The following is an 18,998-nucleotide window of genomic DNA, read 5'->3' as shown; positions in this document are numbered from 1 at the left end:
CCAACTTTGCATCTCGGTGAAGGTCCTCTCCCTTCTCTCTCCCTATCGCCGACCCCCCAGTCCCCCCAACTCTCCCTCAATTTCGAATAATCCTCCCTCTCATTGGCACAAGTCTCGAAATTCCTGACAAAACTCTTAACTCTTCCTCTAGTTATTCCAACATCGTCAACCCTCTCATCCCTTAATCCTACATCTGTCATGTCATTATTGTCATTATCATAAACTTCATTACAGCTACCTATGGCACACTTATCATAACGATTATATCCCCTAATGTAATTACCTCGAAAATGACTAAAATCATCCCCAACATTTTGGCAATTAATGTTAGACACTAATCTAGAGTCATCAGTCTTTTTATCTACACTACAGGCACTGTTCACCAGTGATTCATCACGGTTAACTCCAACATATTCACCATTATCATGAGTTTTGTCAACAGTCTTCAGCTTGATGGAGTGAAAATTAGTGAGAAGCTCGTTCATCACCTGGCACTTGATTGTGCCAAGGCTCTTACCCATCACCACTGGATTTTTCCCTGATATTGGCCCATTGCCCACGTTACCCACATCTTCACTGGTCTTATCTGTCTTATCGGTGTTATCAATCTCAACGAGTCCACCAGTGCATTCATCTGGCAATAGTAAATCACTGGCTTTTGACTTTGGATGAGTAGCGATTATCGAACACGTTGTGTCATCGTCGATGCTACCCGGGTAACTCTCCTCACTCAGCATCTTATCGAGGAATGAATTCCTCAGTAGATGTGGTACTTGATCCACATTCTGAGGGGACCAGCGCTCTGGCATCGATTTCAACTCATCGGGCTTTATAAAATCAGCTGATTCCATGACCTCGCCGCACGTGGGAGGCGCTTCATCACTCGATCTTATTGATTTATCTCTCGATGATTCCATTATATCTGATGTCATCTCCTCGTCGTTTTGAATTTGATCATTTTTTTTCAGCGGTTCAATTATCTCATCAATTTTTACGGGTGATCGCCGACCAGACACCCACCAGTCCTCAGATTCCACTCCCAGAAAAGACTCGGAGTTGTTTACGATCGTCAGGATCTCGAGGTCTTCTTGGCTTGTCGGTATTACTGGGCTCTTGGGAGATGGGGGGCTCTCTGTTTCGATGATAAAACGAACTTTTGGTGTGGTTTTCAGGGGGGAGGATCTTGATCTGTCTATTAATTCGTCGAAGACAAATTGATCGGGGGTTTCGGAGTCGAAGGTCAAGGAGAAGGTGTTGATGAATTTTTCGAAGGGAGTGTCGGTTGTCGTCACTCTGAAGAATACGTCGTCGATGTTGTCCGGGAAATTTTCGGAAATGTTTTCGTTGAAGTTAACGTCAAAGGGGAGTGGCTTTTGGAGAATTGGGGGGTCAGTTTGGGGAGACGATGCTGACATCACGTTTTCAAAGTCCTTGAAGGTAAAGAGTAAGGGGCAGGCCTTTGGGGGTTCACTTGGCGCTGATGGGGGGGTTAATTTATCCCGAGGGCTCTTGGAATTGTTACAAGGGGGCGATTCAGTGGCGACGATTGAAATTGAGGTCGGGTTACGTGAGGTAGGCACTGACGTGTTGTTATTGGATTTCGAGGGGGTGGGGTGTGGGTGCATTGCTGATACTGGGGACTTTCTTATGCGTGATAAATTCACTGGTGAGGAGGCGGTGGGGGCGGTGGGCACCAAGGGTAATGGGCGACGACGTTTTCGTCGGGGTGGCACTGGAGGCGCGTTTTCTGGGTCGACTGGAACAGATGAACATTTAAGTTCATTAGATTTTGTAATTTGCATTTGGCCTTCGAATCTTATAGCTAAAAATATTTTAACACAACGCATTATTTAGGAACATTACAAGAACAAGGGAAAAACATAATAAATTCTCATATTCGGCATATGATCTTAACTTGTAACATTCTTCGGGCTAATATTTTCGCGAATTGATATATTGACATTATAATATTTTGAGCTGCAAGATTTTCTTTCAATATTTTAACAGGTAATTATTACTGAATAACATTTAGATCGGTCACCAATGGAATTATTGTCATTTTAAATGTTAAAATAAAATCGAAAATGAAATTTTGTATTTTTGTGTCAATCGGTTATGCCCCAAAATGTTGGAAACGAATTGATCATGAAGATGTTTCTAACGCGTGGAATTGGCCTGTCAAATAATCGCAATATCTCTCCAAATTGAAATAATAAAAAATTACTGATGAAACTAGGGAATTCATCCCCGGAATAAATTTCCATTGAATATCTCAGAACACAGGGGAGCCGTTGAGTCTCTCATAGGAACCTTTTTTGCATATTTCAATTTGCCGACAGCAAAGCTTCCACAAAAATTTTGTGATCGCTTTCTTCTGGAATATTCACCGAAAGCTAATCTCCAAGTGCTACCAATTACATTTTCCCACTATAATTTCAATAACGAATAAAAACATTCCTGTGTAATACAGGAATATTGAACTCAGCAAAAACACAATCACTAAATTGAATTAATTTATTCCACGAATTATTCTATTATGTAATTGAAAACATTTTCATCTGAAATTATTCATCACAAAAGATGAGCTATTAAAGATAGAAAATTGAAATGATTACTCAATACTGCAAAATTTTCACCATCAATTTTACAAATAAGATTTCTCAGGAGTAAATGTCTTAATATTTATTCCAAAAGCGTACAGTGAATTTCCCGAATAATGGAAATTGGTAGATTTATCTTACTTTTATTCATGGCTATAAATCGAGTGGAAATGAAAATTCTTTTCAGCCCCGGAAATCGCGATGACCTGGTGGCCAGGTGAGTTTGAACGCTCGGCAACGACTGGAGGGTGATTCCTTAGGAATGAAAGATTACTTTCGAGTTTACTCCCCCCTCTGCCACCGGTAATACCCGTTCAATAACAATGTCACATGCTTGTATTTGTCACTACACTAATTTGTCATTCGAAACACAAATAATCCAGAAGCAAAGAAAAATGAATCATAAGAAATCGGTTCACGTAGCATTCATGTTTTCGCAGAATATCGCTGAATCGGGGAGAGATAGCGAACATTTTGTGATCAGCTTTTTTATAGTTCTCGTTGCGTTCTACAAAAAAGGTTCTGACAAAAATTTCGCTAGCTGTTATAGATTTCAAGGTTTTCGGCGAGCACTCGACAGGGGATAAAATCGGTTTATAACCCTTTACCTCTGAGCTACCGATTTTTTTCTTTTCATTTACCACTCGACAAATCAGAGGAGATTTCGTATTATTGCGAGGGCATATCAATCCTTATCAAGCATTACCCATTCAGCTTAATTTTAGAATCAGCAGCGGGAGCTAATTATCACGTTTAATGAATGAAACCTCAGGTTCTCTCGGTTTTCTATTAATATTTTAAATCGTCAATTGATGGAGTTCATTATCAGACTGGAGCTCCTCATAAATATTAAATGACTGTCAATATTGAAGGAGTGGTTGGGGATTGGATCTTGCGCAGAGTCGCACTTTTTACACGGCTTCGTTAACGAGATAGAAGCTAATTTAATTAGAGAAGTGACTTATACTGTGAAGTTCATTGATTCCACTTTGGAAATGACAAGCTGGGATCTTTACAAGGGGATTTCTTATTTCGCCAGGGAATAGTGGATTGAAGTCGTACGTCGGGTATTACGTGCTTGCACGTTGCAGGATTATTTTTAAACCGGATGAATTTTTGGAAAAATTCAAGAAATAAAGAGAATAAAATTTATCCTGAATTTTTTTTATCGCACGTAAATGGAGATGTGGATTTTTTCCATTTCGTCTTAATCGAATTTTGTTTCTTCTCACTGCTGATTTCTATTGATTCTTAAAATACTTTTTACTACTAAAATGCTTTATTATTCGTTCCACATATTTTTTAAAGCTTCATCAATAATATTAAAGAATTTATACTATAAATTTTTATCGAATAAAATTTCATGCAATTCTACGAGTAATGGATGGAAAAAGCGCAAAGAAAAAAATACTAGTGACGTATGTAAAAAGTGAATGCTCACCACTTTAAATAAAGACTTGACGACTCGTCCTACTGACGTCAAAGTCCTCGATACTCAGTAACATGCTGGCTGAATTGAGTGCAAAGCCATCTTCAATCTGGTACACGTTGATATTGTGATTACCCATTGCACTGGATGCTGCACTGCTGTAAGCACTGGATGTATTCTGCACAGAAGCAACATCTCCAGACTTCTGTGACAGCCACTTGTTAGTCATACCCGACACGTCGGCCTCCGACGCGATATCGAATCTCAAATTCTGCAGGTAATTATTAACAATTGGCTCCTGGTGATGTTGCCTCAGTGATTCAGTCCGGTTAGATGTGAACTGAGATAACACGAGCTCAACCGTTTCCGATGAACTCTGGAGCATCTTCAGGGCATCCTCGTAACGGAGGTTGAGTAGACTCTGCCCGTTTATTGCCACAATTCTATCGCCTGCAATTATTATCACACAATACGTTAAGCCATTAAGGATTGCCATGTACAATAGGAGGAGAGGCCATCTGGCATTTCAAAAATAAAGTCGTAAAGTTTTCATGACTTAGGCAGAAATATCCACAGCAAAAAATATTATAACTGCTAAGAACGTGAGCTGAATTCACGATCTTTCCAATCGGCCACATGACTTATTTAAAAACATACATTACGTGTTTTGAATTAATAAATTATGTCTTTCAAATTCTAAATTATCCATTCCCGATCGTGAACTGCAATTTCAAAAACTTCAACAACAAAATCAAACACGTAAATTCTGATATTCAATTCGGTTCACATGATCGGCGCATAACCGTCATACTTTTCTGAATATAAAAAAAATTCAAAATGGCATAATTTACGGATGCGAAAATCGTAACTCACTATGTGGAACGGGTAATGTCTCGACAACAATGAATGGAGGGAGTCCGTGGGTGTTTTAGAGTAAGGTAAATTCATGAAAAATGTCAAGAAATAAAATGAATCGAACCTTTATTGACATTTCCAGCCATATCTGCGGAGCCACCGACGGATACTGCCTGGACGTATACTCCTCCGTCGTTACCCTCGGTAACTTGCAATCCTATGCTTCCACCATGACCTCTCTCAAGCTTTATCGTGTGGAGAATTCTCTCTTCAGTAAATGACAACTCCTCGAGCCTCGCCACCAGCGATGCAGACATACTCTCGTCGTTGGCTATTCGAAATGTCTCGTCGTTGGTTCTGATATCTGCGTCTGATATAAAATACTGTCGTTACTATCCACTTTTTCATCATGAATTTATAGCTTCGGGGAAGAAAGCCTCTAACCATCCAAGTGATTTTTTTCGTGGGATTACGATAAATCTCGCACTTATCACAAGATCCTCAGTATGGCTTTCCGTTACAGTCATAAAAACAGTTTTAAATCAACGTAATCTAAATTAATTCTAATTAATTTACATTGAGCATTATAAACTGTACCTTTGAAAAATTAAACAAAATCCTTTTCATCTCGACGGTACATTTTTTCTCCATAGAGACTTCGTAATGTAAAGCAAAGAAGAATTTAATGAAAAAGTAATGGAAGGGTAAAAAGTTAAATTTTTCAAGCTTTATGTCATAAAAAAAAATTAAAAAATTTTCCAGAAACAAAAGGCTTGGCTAAATGATGCAATAGCCCAGAAACTCAGGAGTGATTATAAATGCTGTATTCCTGAGATGAGCCACACCGTTTAAAATAAAAAAATCTTTGCAGGAAGAAAAATAGTAATTATTTATAATTCCTTTTTTGAAGAATCCTGAAAGGGTTTAAAAGTGGACTAAAGCGGAAATTGACGATTCAGGAATTAATGGAGAAATAAAATTGGAAAATATAAATAAAAGCTCAACTTACTTAGCACGTAAGCTTCGGGCATTGGAGACTCAGTGGAGTGAACAGATGGTGATTGGATCGACGATGCTGTATCTGATTTGAGGGATAGTGATTCTAGGTCGTCGGCAAGGCTGGGATCTCGTTGGACTAGACTACTATATATCGCCCGAGTGCCCATTTTTACCCCCAGCCGACGTGGAAGACTCGGTGTGCGAAATCCAGTGCTCTGACGTGGGGTTCCGTAGTTTGGAAGACTCGACGTTTTTACCTGCATTCAATAAATAATATTTTGCAATTTAACCTTCGCGGGGTCAAGTCATTTTTTCAAAGTAAAATATCATCAATCTCATACCATTTTTGCAACAATTTTTAAGTTACATTTTTCAATTAATATTTAACTCATTTAATTTCGTGGAATTCTTCGACAAGAATTTTTATATTTTAATTGACTATTTTAGCACATTTATTTATTAAGGGTGGTTGGATGTGTATTTGTTAATGAAATTGTTTTTTAATTTGATTTATAGATGGAAATGGATTTATGATTTTAAAATGACTTTTTGTTTTTTTTTCTTCATGTTGAATTAAATATTTAGTGAGAATTGCAGAATAAAATTGAGTTGCTGTGACATTCGCTTTTCCTATGGATTTATCTTGTCGCCTAATGCTCGGGTCTAAACTGACATTTAAACTGACACTCCGGAGTTATCTTCCAAATAGGGTCTATCCCAGTACTTTGTTTTGCTTTTATATCGCTTTATACTGTTTCTTTCGAATTTATAAACAAGATTTTATTTCTGCTACAACAATTTTCCTCTTGAGTGAATTGATACCGCGAATATATTGAAAATAATAAAAGAAATACAGAATTCTCTCAACTGCTTATGCGGGAAGAAAATGCGAGTGAAATGTGAGTTTCTAAAAAGATTTTTAAAAAAGTATTTTATTGATTGTATCGAGCAAAAAATATTAATGCATTTCAGGAGCTTCTTCTTATGAGGGAGCGGTCAATGTGTTAACGGTAACAATAAATTTTTCTATCGCAATAATTCGGAAATAGCTCTTCTGCAGTTGCTGTTCATTTTTCACTCGGTAATTTTTTTATTTTTATGTAAAAAATCGACTAAATCACACTGATGAAGGGAGCACAACGTACTCGATGTGACAAGTGATTGAATGTTTCGAGTTTTTAACTGGCTGTTATGAACGTATATGGGCTGTGAGAAGAATTTATTGGGAATGTAAAATCGATCGCTGTGACAGCAATTTTGAATGATGCCTGGTAGAATAGTAATAAAAAAATTCCAGAAATTATTTCCGGGGTTTCATTCGGTGCCAAACAGGTGAAAAAATCAATATTTCTGTAAATCCTAGGTAATCTGAGGAAATTCGCAGAAATTACTTCATATTTTAAATATGTGAACATCGATTGCCTTGATGTTGCGATTTGAAACTATCTTGACCTTTAAAAAAATGATATTCTTTTGATTTTATGTTGCAAAATCATTCATAATGCTCCATTTCCATAGCTCTTCGGCATACGCTTTAAATAAGAATTGCTGACTAATTAATTCATCATAACGTGTTACGAAATACGCCTGACGTACGTAATTCAAGTGTAAATTCACTGCAATATGAATGTTTGTATCTAATACCCGATAAACTCTCTCCGTTTCGTGGTTTTTTGCGTTTCAAGTGAGCCTGATTCTAAAATTGGATCTGAGTTAGATGACTTCTGCAGGAAGCCTTGAGACAGTCGACTTCTGTTTAGATATTCGAGCCAAATAATTTCACTTAGACATTTCGAGGTGCATGAATCTGAATAATTGTTCCGGGTTGCCCAATTTTCGAAGATTTTTAAATTCTCTGGAGCTTAAAAAATTACGCAACGGTTTAAAATATACATTTATCGTTTAAAAATATTTATACCCTAACCAAATAAAATTCGAACCGAAGATTACGTTCCACAAATAGTCAAGATATCTCAACCTTCATTAATAAAACAAATTTTATCGATGGATTTCTGACGTTAAATATTCTTCTCTAAATCCACATATTATTTATATTTAAAAGAATGTTGCGCAGCGCCAGCAATTTCAATGACCCGAATCTGCCACTCCGACATTAACAATTCCGCAATAAAAAATATATTAACCTACTTATTTACGCTGAATATTAATTTAATATGAGAAAAAAAGTTTTGCCGATCCCCACAATGGCTCATAAACAAAAGCTGAATGGTAATGCCGGCTCATAAGGTTAAACCCTCCATTACAAAAACCTCATAACCAGAAAGCTATGATCTCAGCATAGAGAAAAAGCATCAGTCAACTGCCACTGGTGGTAGTGCTCACTTTCCAGTTGATAATCACCCCCCAGAGGATAATAAAAAAACATCTTACCTTGGCAAGATTCTTGGTAATATTCTTTGCGTTGACATCCCAGACCTCCTCGGGCGTGGGATATCCATTCTTCTTGCTGAAAGACTTATTGATCGCAGCGTAAAGTTCCTCAGGATGTTTAACCTCCAATTGTTCCTCCCCCCCAATATTCGAGTAGTTAAATGCCTCCTCTCCCTCAGCGGACTCCATCCTCACCCTGGGAGGATGAGGCCTCTCTCCCTCATCCTCAGTATCCCTGGATGCCCCCTCGGGCTCAAGCCTAGCATTAACCTGAGCATAAAGTGCATCCTCCTCAGGCGTATAACAAACCGGCTCATCATCCTCACACTTTTCCGTAACAATCTCCCTCTGAGGATTCTCATTCTCCTTATTCTGCAGCTCTTCCAGGGGCATCGCCCTCTGCTCCACCTTTCCCTCAACAATTTTCGAAGTTTTTCCACTCTTTTGCTTAACTGAACTCCCCTCAACACTCAACGTCACACCGAAGTCCTTGTGAAGTCCCTGGAGCGAAGTCAGCTCAGATTTGAGTTTGAGGAAGAACTGGTGATGCAAAGACGTGAGTTTAAATGCGTAGTAACTCTTCTTGTGATCCATTCGTAGCTTGAATTTTGCCCTCTTTCCACCGAACTTTGTGTAGACAACGAGACAATTTTTGCTGTAGCTCAGAGTCTGAATGTCCCTCCACTGAACACGAATGAGTTCACATCTTTCTCGTGGCCTTCCAGCTCTCTCGAACAGCTTGAGTCCTTGACCGTGAATTGCAAGCCACACGTTCGTGTCGGATTTTTTTCGGGACTTGTTGCTGCTGCTGTTGCTGATGTTGTTGTTGTTCTTTTCGGCGATGTTCATGGTGCTCTTCGGTACGGCGTATATAGCATCATGATTCTTTGTCACCAGGGGTTCGATATTGCCGTAGGTCGCATGACTCGGGTACTCGATTTTACCGTAAACGGAGTAGTCTGTCCCCTCGATTTGGTAGATATCGGTTTCGGGGTAGGACGAATCGGTAGGATTGTTCGCTTCGGTTTTCTTTATCCTGTCGGTGATTTTCTCTAGCTCACGGGTATCCACCGTAGCGATGTAGAAGTGGGAGCCGTAATCCTGGAGCCCTTGGGCATGTGTTATGAACATCTCTTCTGCGCTATTTGCGTCTAGCCCTCGACGATCACGATGTGCCTGGTGTAACCGGGATTTTAGGGCCTCTGTCGTAAGGTCTGATGTCTGGTGATCTGGACTGAGGATCAGCGACTCTGGGATATAGTGCTCCAGGAGGAAGTAATCACCTCGGCCATGCTCCTGTGGGTTCGACGGGGTCAGAGGGTGCTTTTGAGGTGATATTCGGGGCAAAATTTTATCGGGTACTCACGTTTACGTTGTAATTACCGAACTCCGCTTGCAGGGCGAGCCCTGTTAGGTTAATGAGTTGGGTCAAAGGGCAAACTAATTGCTGCTCCAGTATGCATCTTCTTATTTGGAGGTAGAGCAAGTGCTTGGAGATCCAACTTCTAGAATGAGGGTGAGTTTTAGCGCTCGTCGCGACTAGGGTGTCACTGGGAATTAATCGGGAAATTTCCCAGGTGATAATCTTGGAATTTTGAAGGAATTTTCTGTTGGCACTGCGGGTGTGGGTGATTTTCCATTTGAATTCATGTGGAATCACTCAAGTTCAGGGTTTGGAGGTTTCGCGAAACGATAATTATATACATGGTTTAGATAATTCAAATAACGGATTCGTTTTTTTATTATTGAACATTTCGTAATGGTATTGTGGTAATTGAATCGAAAAAGTCTGGGTATGTAATTCTGATTACTATTAAAGTGAAATGAGCACCAGTGAAGAATTACTCTTCCATTGCGTATCGTATAACTCTTCTTATTTATACTGTAATTTTTTTATTTTCAATCATGATTCAACATAAAAACTCAATTATGTTAAAGTTTTGAAATAAATGAAATATTATTAGGATGGACTCTTAATTAATTGGAATGTTTATTTGCAATCAAAACTCGGTTGAATTCAATAATTAAGCTTTGGGATTTATAGCGCTATATTAATCTTTGAAGTATTCCAACAGTGAGGAATAAATTCGCGATGTCAATGTTAAAATTGCACAGAAGATTACTGTGAATAAATGAAGAATGCCTGAATAAAGCATAGCGTGGTGATTTTTTTTCGTTTAAATCTTCTCCTGTATCTGACAGAACATTATTAATCTTTGAAGGTATAAATTTAAATGTTCCATTAAAAGCATTAGTCGAACCATCCAACAAAGGAATAAATAAAAGAGAAAGATCTCTCTGAAAGTTTTGTCATTGTAAAAAAATATCGCTGCAGAATTTAATTGGCAAAGTGAACTAAAAATATTATAATCTGAAATAATCCAATCAAATCAGTAGCAAAAACTTGGGCTCTATGAAATAAATAATATAAACCAACACTGATCTCCAGAAAACAAGAGATTCCAAAAATTTAGTGAGGATTATTTATGATTTCAAATATCAACAGTTACACGTATGGCAATAATTAATTATTCCGAATTCCACAGATAACTGAAGAGTAAAAATTAATAATTAATTATTAATTATGGATTAATAAAATTAATTGGCCCCGGGTGATTAGAAACTAGATCGAGAGGGGCGTAAACTGGGTCTGTGGGTTGTGGAGACAGTAGATGACTATTTTCTATCCTCAATAATCATTCATTTCTCAAGTAACTGTTGAGTGGACTAATTACGATGAACGTCACTCACCTGATTCCTCTTAAAGAAGGAAGAAAGAATCTCAGTCGTAGATAAAGCATGAAGCTGGTGGGGAGACCGAGGGGACCCTTACTTTTGCCAGTATTTGACCAGCCTGACGGGGCAACCTTATGTAGTTTAGTCTCCGGTGGTAGCATGGCAAAATCCCCAGCCAATAATGCCGCCAGGCCAAGAGTGAAATTCTCCTCGAGCGATTCCGCCTGAATGATCGCCTGCAATTGAACCAACACATTTGGATCACAGACATCTCCCATTTTCCTTGTTAGAAAAGAGAGTGCATCAATTGACTGTCAGTTTTTGCATGAAAATTCTCATTATTATAGTTCCATTCGTTCTTTTTATACAAGACTCAGTCCGTTTTTTTATTATCAATCAATTTGAAATAAATAAAGTTTATGTTGTTATACTGTAATGTAGGTTGGCGATGAAAGCAAAATATGTCACGCAATTTCAAAATCATTAATTCTCGTTTGAAATCGAAAAGGAGTTCTCATCGTGATAAATTCGAATGATAAAACCGAGCTTTTTCATTATTCACGTGGAACACAGATGCCAAAACCATTTCAATACCCGATATTTATTTTGAACTCGATATTCGACCTTTTCGTCGTCACATTGTAAATCTCGCAATCGATTCTGGGGGTTTAGTAATACGGAATCGAGTGAGAAGACCTGAATGTAACAATATCCTAAAGTTTTTAATGAGAACTGTCCTATCGGATAAAACTCAAAGTGAAGGAGAGCCTCGGGTCTGGAACTTTATTAAAAAGTTCAACCTTAAACTTCCGATTACGTATACATAGTGCCAGCTTTCACTCATTAAGATTTCCGGAGATGATCTTCTTTTACTAGATGATGGATTAGTGGGAGAAGTGGATTTATCCACCAGGAGAATATAATTTTTTTTGCCTATTATGGCAGTATATAAGGTACTTTTTCTAGCCGCTAAAGACAATAGGTATTTAATACTGCAAAAATTATCAAAATTGTAGTTCTTCTCTTTCTATAATAAATTGGAATAAACAGGGAATTGAGTAAGAGGTCTTGCTAATAAATTATCCCAATCACTGAAAATGGTGATTTTCATAAGAAATTAATCGAGTTTTATGAAAACGAATTGCAGTTTTTAATTATTCCTCAATTAATATGAAGGGTACAGCTTTAATGAACATTTTACCCATCAATGCGTTCACGGTGAATGTCCAAATTGCAGAGGAGATTAATTAATTAAACGTTTAATCAGTGTTATCGTTATTATTACGCGCACACAGTCTTTATTCTCCTGTATATTTTATGGTGGAAGAATAGAGAAAAGTGGATGAACTTTTGGGGATTTGCATTGTGCGGTTCCGAAAGTGCCGGTGAAGTTGTGAGATCATAGGTAACAAGTAGATGAGGTAGGAACGGATTTTGGCGAATTGCCCAGTGCCTTTAGCCTGAGGATACTGGAATTTGTTGGATCTAGGGGTTAAATCCTCTCGACGAGCTTCAAATGGTTTCGGTTACGAGTAACTTTCGAACTATTGAGTTAACGCGGTTATGAATGAGCATTTTATCAGTCAATATGATTGGATGAATTTATCACCAACACTTATCGCACAGCCGTCATTGATGGCTCTCGTTGGTAAGAGGAGGTCAATGAATTACTACACGACTGCACTCCATCGACATTTTGCATGAATGCCATCAATCAATCTTCGGTTATCCCTCCATCGGGGTGAAATTGATTTTAGATTTTTTGCTTTATGTTTTCAGTGGGCTTTGATTGAATTACCTGGAAGAGCTCGCCGGCTGTTATCTTTTGAGGGTCACAGATCACGTCAATTCGCTGGCCGGTGAGTAATATCACAACTATTCTCCCACCAGTACCATTCTGCAAAAGAAATAAAAAATGATTAAAATAGTTCCATTGATGATTTCCAATAAATAAATATCATTCACTTCGGAGGTATTTCAAAAGTTCACCTGATAGATTTCTATTTGTAAGAAATACTGATGTAAAAAACAATTGAAAAAAAAATTAAATAAAAAAATATACGGGAAATAAAAATTGTATAAACAATTTGATTTTTAAAAATGAAGTGGAAATATTCGAGGAAATTCTACCGATCGAGGTTACATATTGTGGATGAGGACTTTTCTTTTTGAACAAAAAAATCGTTTGTAGATAAAAAATGGTGTGTTCTGGAGGAGAAATTGAAAGGTATTTCGAATTGTGAGGGAAAAATAAAATTGTCAGAAGTGGGATTCGAACCCACGCCCACAGAAGTGGACTGCGACCTGAACGCAGCGCCTTAGACCGCTCGGCCATCCTGACTGATGCTGCAAATTTCATGCAAAACTAGTTGTAAAGCGAAAATATTTTCGGGTGATAGCCACATACAGTGGAGTCATCCTAATTTCAATTTTCAATTTTTCATATCAAAATGACATTTCATATCAATTTCGTAACACATAAAATAAAATTCACCCAGTTGAACTGAGGCTCTACTTCAGTCAATCCTCTTTGATGCCTCCCATCACATATTCCATAAAAAATTACGACTTACTTTGACATCTCCCACAGTGAGTAATTTCGCAGGTTGATTAGCACGAACGACAAATTCGGGTCCCACGCACTGTGTTTTATTGAGACATCTCGTGGGTCCAGTGATAGCTCGATACAATCTGGATGGAGCCCTCTGCACGGGTTTTCCCCGTCTCGCCCTCGGCCCATTGCGAATTGCATTCCTGCATCAGAGAAATAGAGAGGTAAATAAAAACCAAATGACATCTCTGTTCTAAATATTGAGATTTCCCACTGATAATATTTGTTATTCAATTATGCATTAATTATCATTATCCTATTATTATTATTACCATTATTGTTGCCTTTTTTTTATTTTAGAGATTCGAATTCGAGGGGCTTGTCAGCTTTCCAACTCTTTTATAAATTGTAATTAATATCACTTTAAATCTGCACGAAGTATCTTTTGCAAAGAGAACGGAAAGGAAAAGCTTGAACACACTTGAACCAGAGAGTGGAAATTCTATCGCAATGAAATATTAGTATGTTACATAAAAGTATTTTAGACATGTGCTCATTCACGTGGAAAGAAAAGAATATCTCTGAAACTGGATGTAACAAAGTGAACCATATATGAATACCTCGGAGGTTTAGGTGGCGGTTCTCCATGAGTGTCAGGTAGAGGTACAGCAGGTCGATTAACACTAGTAATAATCCTCGGTGGCTTAGGCGGAACTGATCCATTCCCCTTAGCCTCGAAATTCAGGTGTCTATCCTGATCAGGATTCCTGGTGATCGGAAATACCCGGAGTTTACCCCCTTGACCACACGGGTGACCCCTCAATCCCCCAGTGTTATCATTTGTATTTCTACTCGGCAACTGAGGATTGGAATACTGCCGATGAAGTGGTGGACAATTCCTACTCCCATAAACAACCTCATCACCATTCATCCTACCAAGATGAGCAATGTTAGGTTGCGATGATCCACCATTACGCACACTCCTAACTCTCACTGGTTGTGCATAAACATCGGTCCGTTGTACTGTAGATTTAGCTGACATACCATTCACCCGGACATCCTGAGAGCTGAGAAACGGCTTGACTGGTAATGCATAAATTGGATCACTGTACACATTGTTGGTGGATTGAATCTGATCACCATTTATCGGTATATTGTGATTACTTCTAGCCTGTGCAATGCCAATCGTACGCTCACAACTAACTGGTTGTGAATTTGTTCGTCCATGATGGACTTCGACACTGTGCATTGGATTTATCGACTCAATGTTCATTTGCGATTGAAATTGTGGCTTCGGGCTTGTTAATGTTGGCTCATGACCAGCGAGACTCTGGAGATTCGGATGAGACCGGGAATTACGAGACTGTGACTTGAAGAGATTCCCTTTGGCTTGATGTTTTGAGTAGTGAGATGGTGCAGGCGGTGGTGGCTGTGGCTGTCGCTGTGGCTTCATACTTATCATGCGTGATTGCATTGCAAGACGTCTGCGTGCTGCGTACTGCGACGATCTTACGACCTCTCTGTACATATCCATTACGATGTGAGTGAAGGGCTTTGACTGCAAACGCGTGCGACAGTATTCTGAAATCACCTGTTAACACGCAAAATTTTGCCTTTTTTTTTTACTTAGGTCAGGGCAATTAAGTCGAAGGATTCAATCTATGATAGCGCCTGCCCGCGTTATCAATGAAAGGCGCAATAGAGTGGTAGATTGGCCATTAGTCAGATCACACGGCTCAATGGTTATTGCATTGAATGCATTCCGTCCATTTCACTGAACGCAAATCGATGTCCCATACGACATGTGGGTATTGGGTCGCCCGAAAAATGATTTAATCAGACCAGTAATTAGTGGCTGTTTCACGTGAGTGACATTTATCGAGTAGCGCAGATCCTTGACGATTTCGATTGCGAAAAAAAATAAGCTAATGTCACGTGGATCATTTCGGGTACTACTTCTCAACAATATTCTGTGGATTGTTTGCATTAATAAAGAAATTTATTGAATAATTCAGAAGTTTTGATATATTTAGTTTTTTTTATTATTCCATATTACTTATACAATTTTCCTGGGTTTTCTTGGGATAATTATTGCACGCTCTTGAAGTGGCGTGCCAATTTTTTTGGGTCAGGCCGACTACTGATTTGTCAGAAAACTAAAAAATTTGGTAATTTTGGCTGAAAGAGGCAGAACATCGTTAACAGTCAAGACAGAATGAATGTTTAACGAATTTTTAACAGGGCAGGTGGTTTTTTCCTTCGGAGTATATTCCCTTTTCTGTCATTTGGTGTCTTGGGATAACTCATCATGACTAACTGGTAGGAATTCTGTTAAAGTAAATTGAGGATTCCAGGTCACAACCGCACGACAGTTGAGTCTCAACAAGGGAAATAACACTGGGTTCGCTATAAACTTGGAAGCAGGCGTTCTCCTCGCAGAGATGGCCATCGATTTCTGAGAACCTTTACGTTCATATGAATGACCCATCTTCTTGATGAATGCGACTACTCTCCATCAAATTCAACTCGACTGAAGGTAAAATACATTTTCTACGCTCTTTCCATCATCGTACCATCGAATCAATAAATTCCAAAAGCTTCGAACGACCAGGGGTTTACAGGCACAAGTGATATTGGTTGCAGGCATTTCCACCGTCAGTTGCGTACGTGATATTAATTGACGGCACCGGATACTAGTCCCGCCAGGTAGCAGTCTGCGTGTCATTTCAAAACACATGCAGTACTCCACACGCTCATACACAATATATTAATATCAATCGTTCTCGTTCGCACCATGTGCGGAATTTACCAACAGTTAATTGAGCGAATAAAAAATTGGAGAAATTAATTTTCAGGTAATTACAACTAATAATTTGGCAGACAATTTCTTTTAATATTCAATGAGATTCTAATCCCACGTCAGCACGACAACGAACATTAATGAAAAACAATTTTGCAATTTCACTAAGATTTTTTTTTAGTTTTCAAATAAAACGCTTTCGTGCGCCATTTCCACAATTATCAATTCAATTAAAAAAAAATACTTTCTGTGATAGTAGTACACGGAGAGAAATTATTCAAATTGTACATGCTCTATGGTATTTAAAGGGGGAACAACTTTCTTCCCTCAATTGCAAACAACATAGTACATTCAATTTGCGTTCAAGGTCATTGCTTTATCGCACAGTGAAGGTATGTACCGGGTAAATGCAATCTGATCTAGTATTACTTCCTCAACACCTTTGTGTATTCCGGACTAATCCAATTAACCTCTCGATGCCTCTCCTACCCTTCCCATTCTCCGCCCTTACACGTATACCGAGTGAATTCCATTTGCATCAACGAGTCATTTATTTTCGGCTCTTAGCAAGTACAACTGCGGAAATGAGGAAAAGGTCAGCTTTCGGTATTTCCCCATCTAAAATAGCGATATCGAATAGTTTCATAATAAAATCCTTGGAAAGTACACGTAGAACAAAAGGTTTTCATTGCCAAAATATTTGAATGGAATTAACAATTTATTTATTGGTCTTACGAAAAAATCGAAAAAATCTCGATGAAATTTGAAATGAAAATTTCCTTCAAATTTCAAAAATACTCTAGTCAGTATTTCAATGCATTTATTTTGTACGAAATGACTCTTCTCGGAAAAAAACCAATTCTCAATTCTATCGGAAAAAGAATTTATTATATATAGACATAGAAAAAAAATCATTTGTCTTTTTTATTATATTTATCTCTGTCCTTTGATATCTCCAAACAGAAAATTGACCAACGAATATTTCGTTGTTTTCAATAACGGGCACTGATAAAAAAGAAGCTTTAGTTTGGAAAAGCCATTCGTTCTGTACTAGAATATGCAATAGCTCGAAGGCAATTGGTTTATTATTCACTGGGTCTCTTACCCCCAGCCCTGAGAGCTATCGTGAAAGGGTTGGATAACGCCAGACGCAATTGTAGTCAGATGCAGACGTACTCGACCACATTCGTGATACTAAATCACCTATTCTGCGAGTGTACTCCACTTCAATTAATTAAACCAGCCATTGCTGTCTGAGACGGTTAATTCAATACGCCTTGTGCAACAAAAATCACTGGGACATGGCAACGCGTCAACAGTCAACTGTCGTAAGTCAGTTCAGTCATGGTGAACAGATTAAGCTGTGACTGGGTACCGTGGAAGTGACCGAACTAATCAATTAACCACCCCCTGGAGGAGATGCAGGTCAAAGGGGGTAGGCCATTACACGCCTCATCGAACGTCACAATGATGATACTAATCGATGACGCGTTCCTTCCCTCACAGGGTTACTTGGTGTTCACTTAGTTATGCAATAGGCTATCCAAGGGTCAATGACACCGACTCCATGAAGTGGTCATTATTGCTATCAAATTTTGCATTTAAGAGAACGAAAACAAAAGGATCATCGACACCCTGTTACCTAAAATTCACGGATTATTCAATGGCACACGAAATTTCATCATGGTGTTCTGTGATTGTTTCTAAAAATCTATACAAAACGCTATTTTTGGATTATGAAGAAGTTGCAGTGGACTTACGTCAAGGAGATTCATGAGGGAAGCCCTTCGACGAGGATCTGGCTCAGTCATGGCAGCCAACACAGACTGCAGGGCTGATGTTGGTGATACAGATACTGATCCTGTGAGGGCAGCTACTCTCGGTGTTGTGTCGACCAGTGCTCGGCCTAATGAGTACATCCACATCTGCAAAGCAATTTGATTTTCTTGGATATGGAATTTATTAAATTTTAGGGCTGATTGACTCGAGAATATGCGTTGAGAACCGTCTGTTGGACATGGAACGAATGCCATGAGAATACCAGGAAACGTTACAACGGCTGAGATTCAGGAGCTTTGCGGTTGACGCTGAGGAATTCTACCGACGACGATGAAGGACTCGTGTTCAGCCGAGTGGCAAGCCAACAAAGCAGAGAGGGTTGTAATGCCAGGGATTTCCCAGGGGCTGTTCGTCAAGCCAGGCGATATGCCAGGTATGGCCTCTCTAGCTTTTCGATAACGAGTTGGCAGCAAATCGAAACATTACAGTCGCTTGATTTCAGACTTTATCACGTTTCCTGTTTTCCCTTTCGAGAATAACCGATGGATCTAGGGATGTGCAATCACCGAAGTTGTGAGATTTAAAGAATATACTCGTGCACCCATAAAAACGTAAAATTCGACCGATTATAATCGATAAGGACCGATCAAATTATTGGAATAGGAAATTATTAGAATATATCCCCATAAATTACATCGGATGCTCCAATAAATAGACCGTACATTTTGAATGATCACATTTAAGTTAAATAAAAAACTGGAGTTGTAGAATTAAATCCTTCAAAGCCTTCAAGTCTGTCTAAAGTTCTTCCAATAATTCTGGCATTCATTTACTCGCACTATTCGGTAATTTTCACCT

At 38.6% G+C, this 18,998-nt stretch overlaps 1 protein-coding gene and 1 non-coding gene across 5 annotated transcripts in view; both read right to left on the bottom strand.

Moving 5' to 3' along the window:
* Positions 1 to 1,670: 1,670 nt before the first annotated feature.
* The window catches only part of LOC105270112 (uncharacterized), a 56,537-nt gene continuing 39,209 nt past the window's right edge, over positions 1,671 to 18,998 (bottom strand). For 2 of the 4 annotated variants that reach the window (XM_011310822.1, XM_011310823.1), the window contains exons 4-14: positions 18,122 to 18,286; positions 14,182 to 15,152; positions 13,584 to 13,764; positions 12,809 to 12,907; positions 11,026 to 11,246; positions 9,641 to 9,824; positions 8,275 to 9,570; positions 5,894 to 6,140; positions 5,009 to 5,254; positions 4,042 to 4,479; positions 1,671 to 1,756 (exon numbers count right to left, since the gene is read on the bottom strand). In XM_011310822.1, the coding sequence (XP_011309124.1) occupies positions 4,046 to 4,479; positions 5,009 to 5,254; positions 5,894 to 6,140; positions 8,275 to 9,570; positions 9,641 to 9,824; positions 11,026 to 11,246; positions 12,809 to 12,907; positions 13,584 to 13,764; positions 14,182 to 15,152; positions 18,122 to 18,286 (4,044 nt within the window). In that variant the 3' untranslated portion in view covers positions 1,671 to 1,756; positions 4,042 to 4,045. The remainder of the gene's footprint in view (positions 1,757 to 4,041; positions 4,480 to 5,008; positions 5,255 to 5,893; positions 6,141 to 8,274; positions 9,571 to 9,640; positions 9,825 to 11,025; positions 11,247 to 12,808; positions 12,908 to 13,583; positions 13,765 to 14,181; positions 15,153 to 18,121; positions 18,287 to 18,998) is intronic. The other 2 variants (XM_011310825.1, XM_011310826.1) reach the window with 2 other exon arrangements.
* Positions 13,268 to 13,351, bottom strand: TRNAL-CAG (transfer RNA leucine (anticodon CAG)). The gene has a single exon. It is a non-coding gene; the product is annotated as a tRNA-Leu (tRNA).

This window comes from Fopius arisanus, unplaced genomic scaffold (assembly GCF_000806365.1).
Source record: "Fopius arisanus strain USDA-PBARC FA_bdor unplaced genomic scaffold, ASM80636v1 scaffold00078, whole genome shotgun sequence".
NCBI lineage: Eukaryota > Metazoa > Arthropoda > Insecta > Hymenoptera > Braconidae > Fopius > Fopius arisanus.
This window is presented reverse-complemented; position numbering and strand designations above follow the sequence as displayed.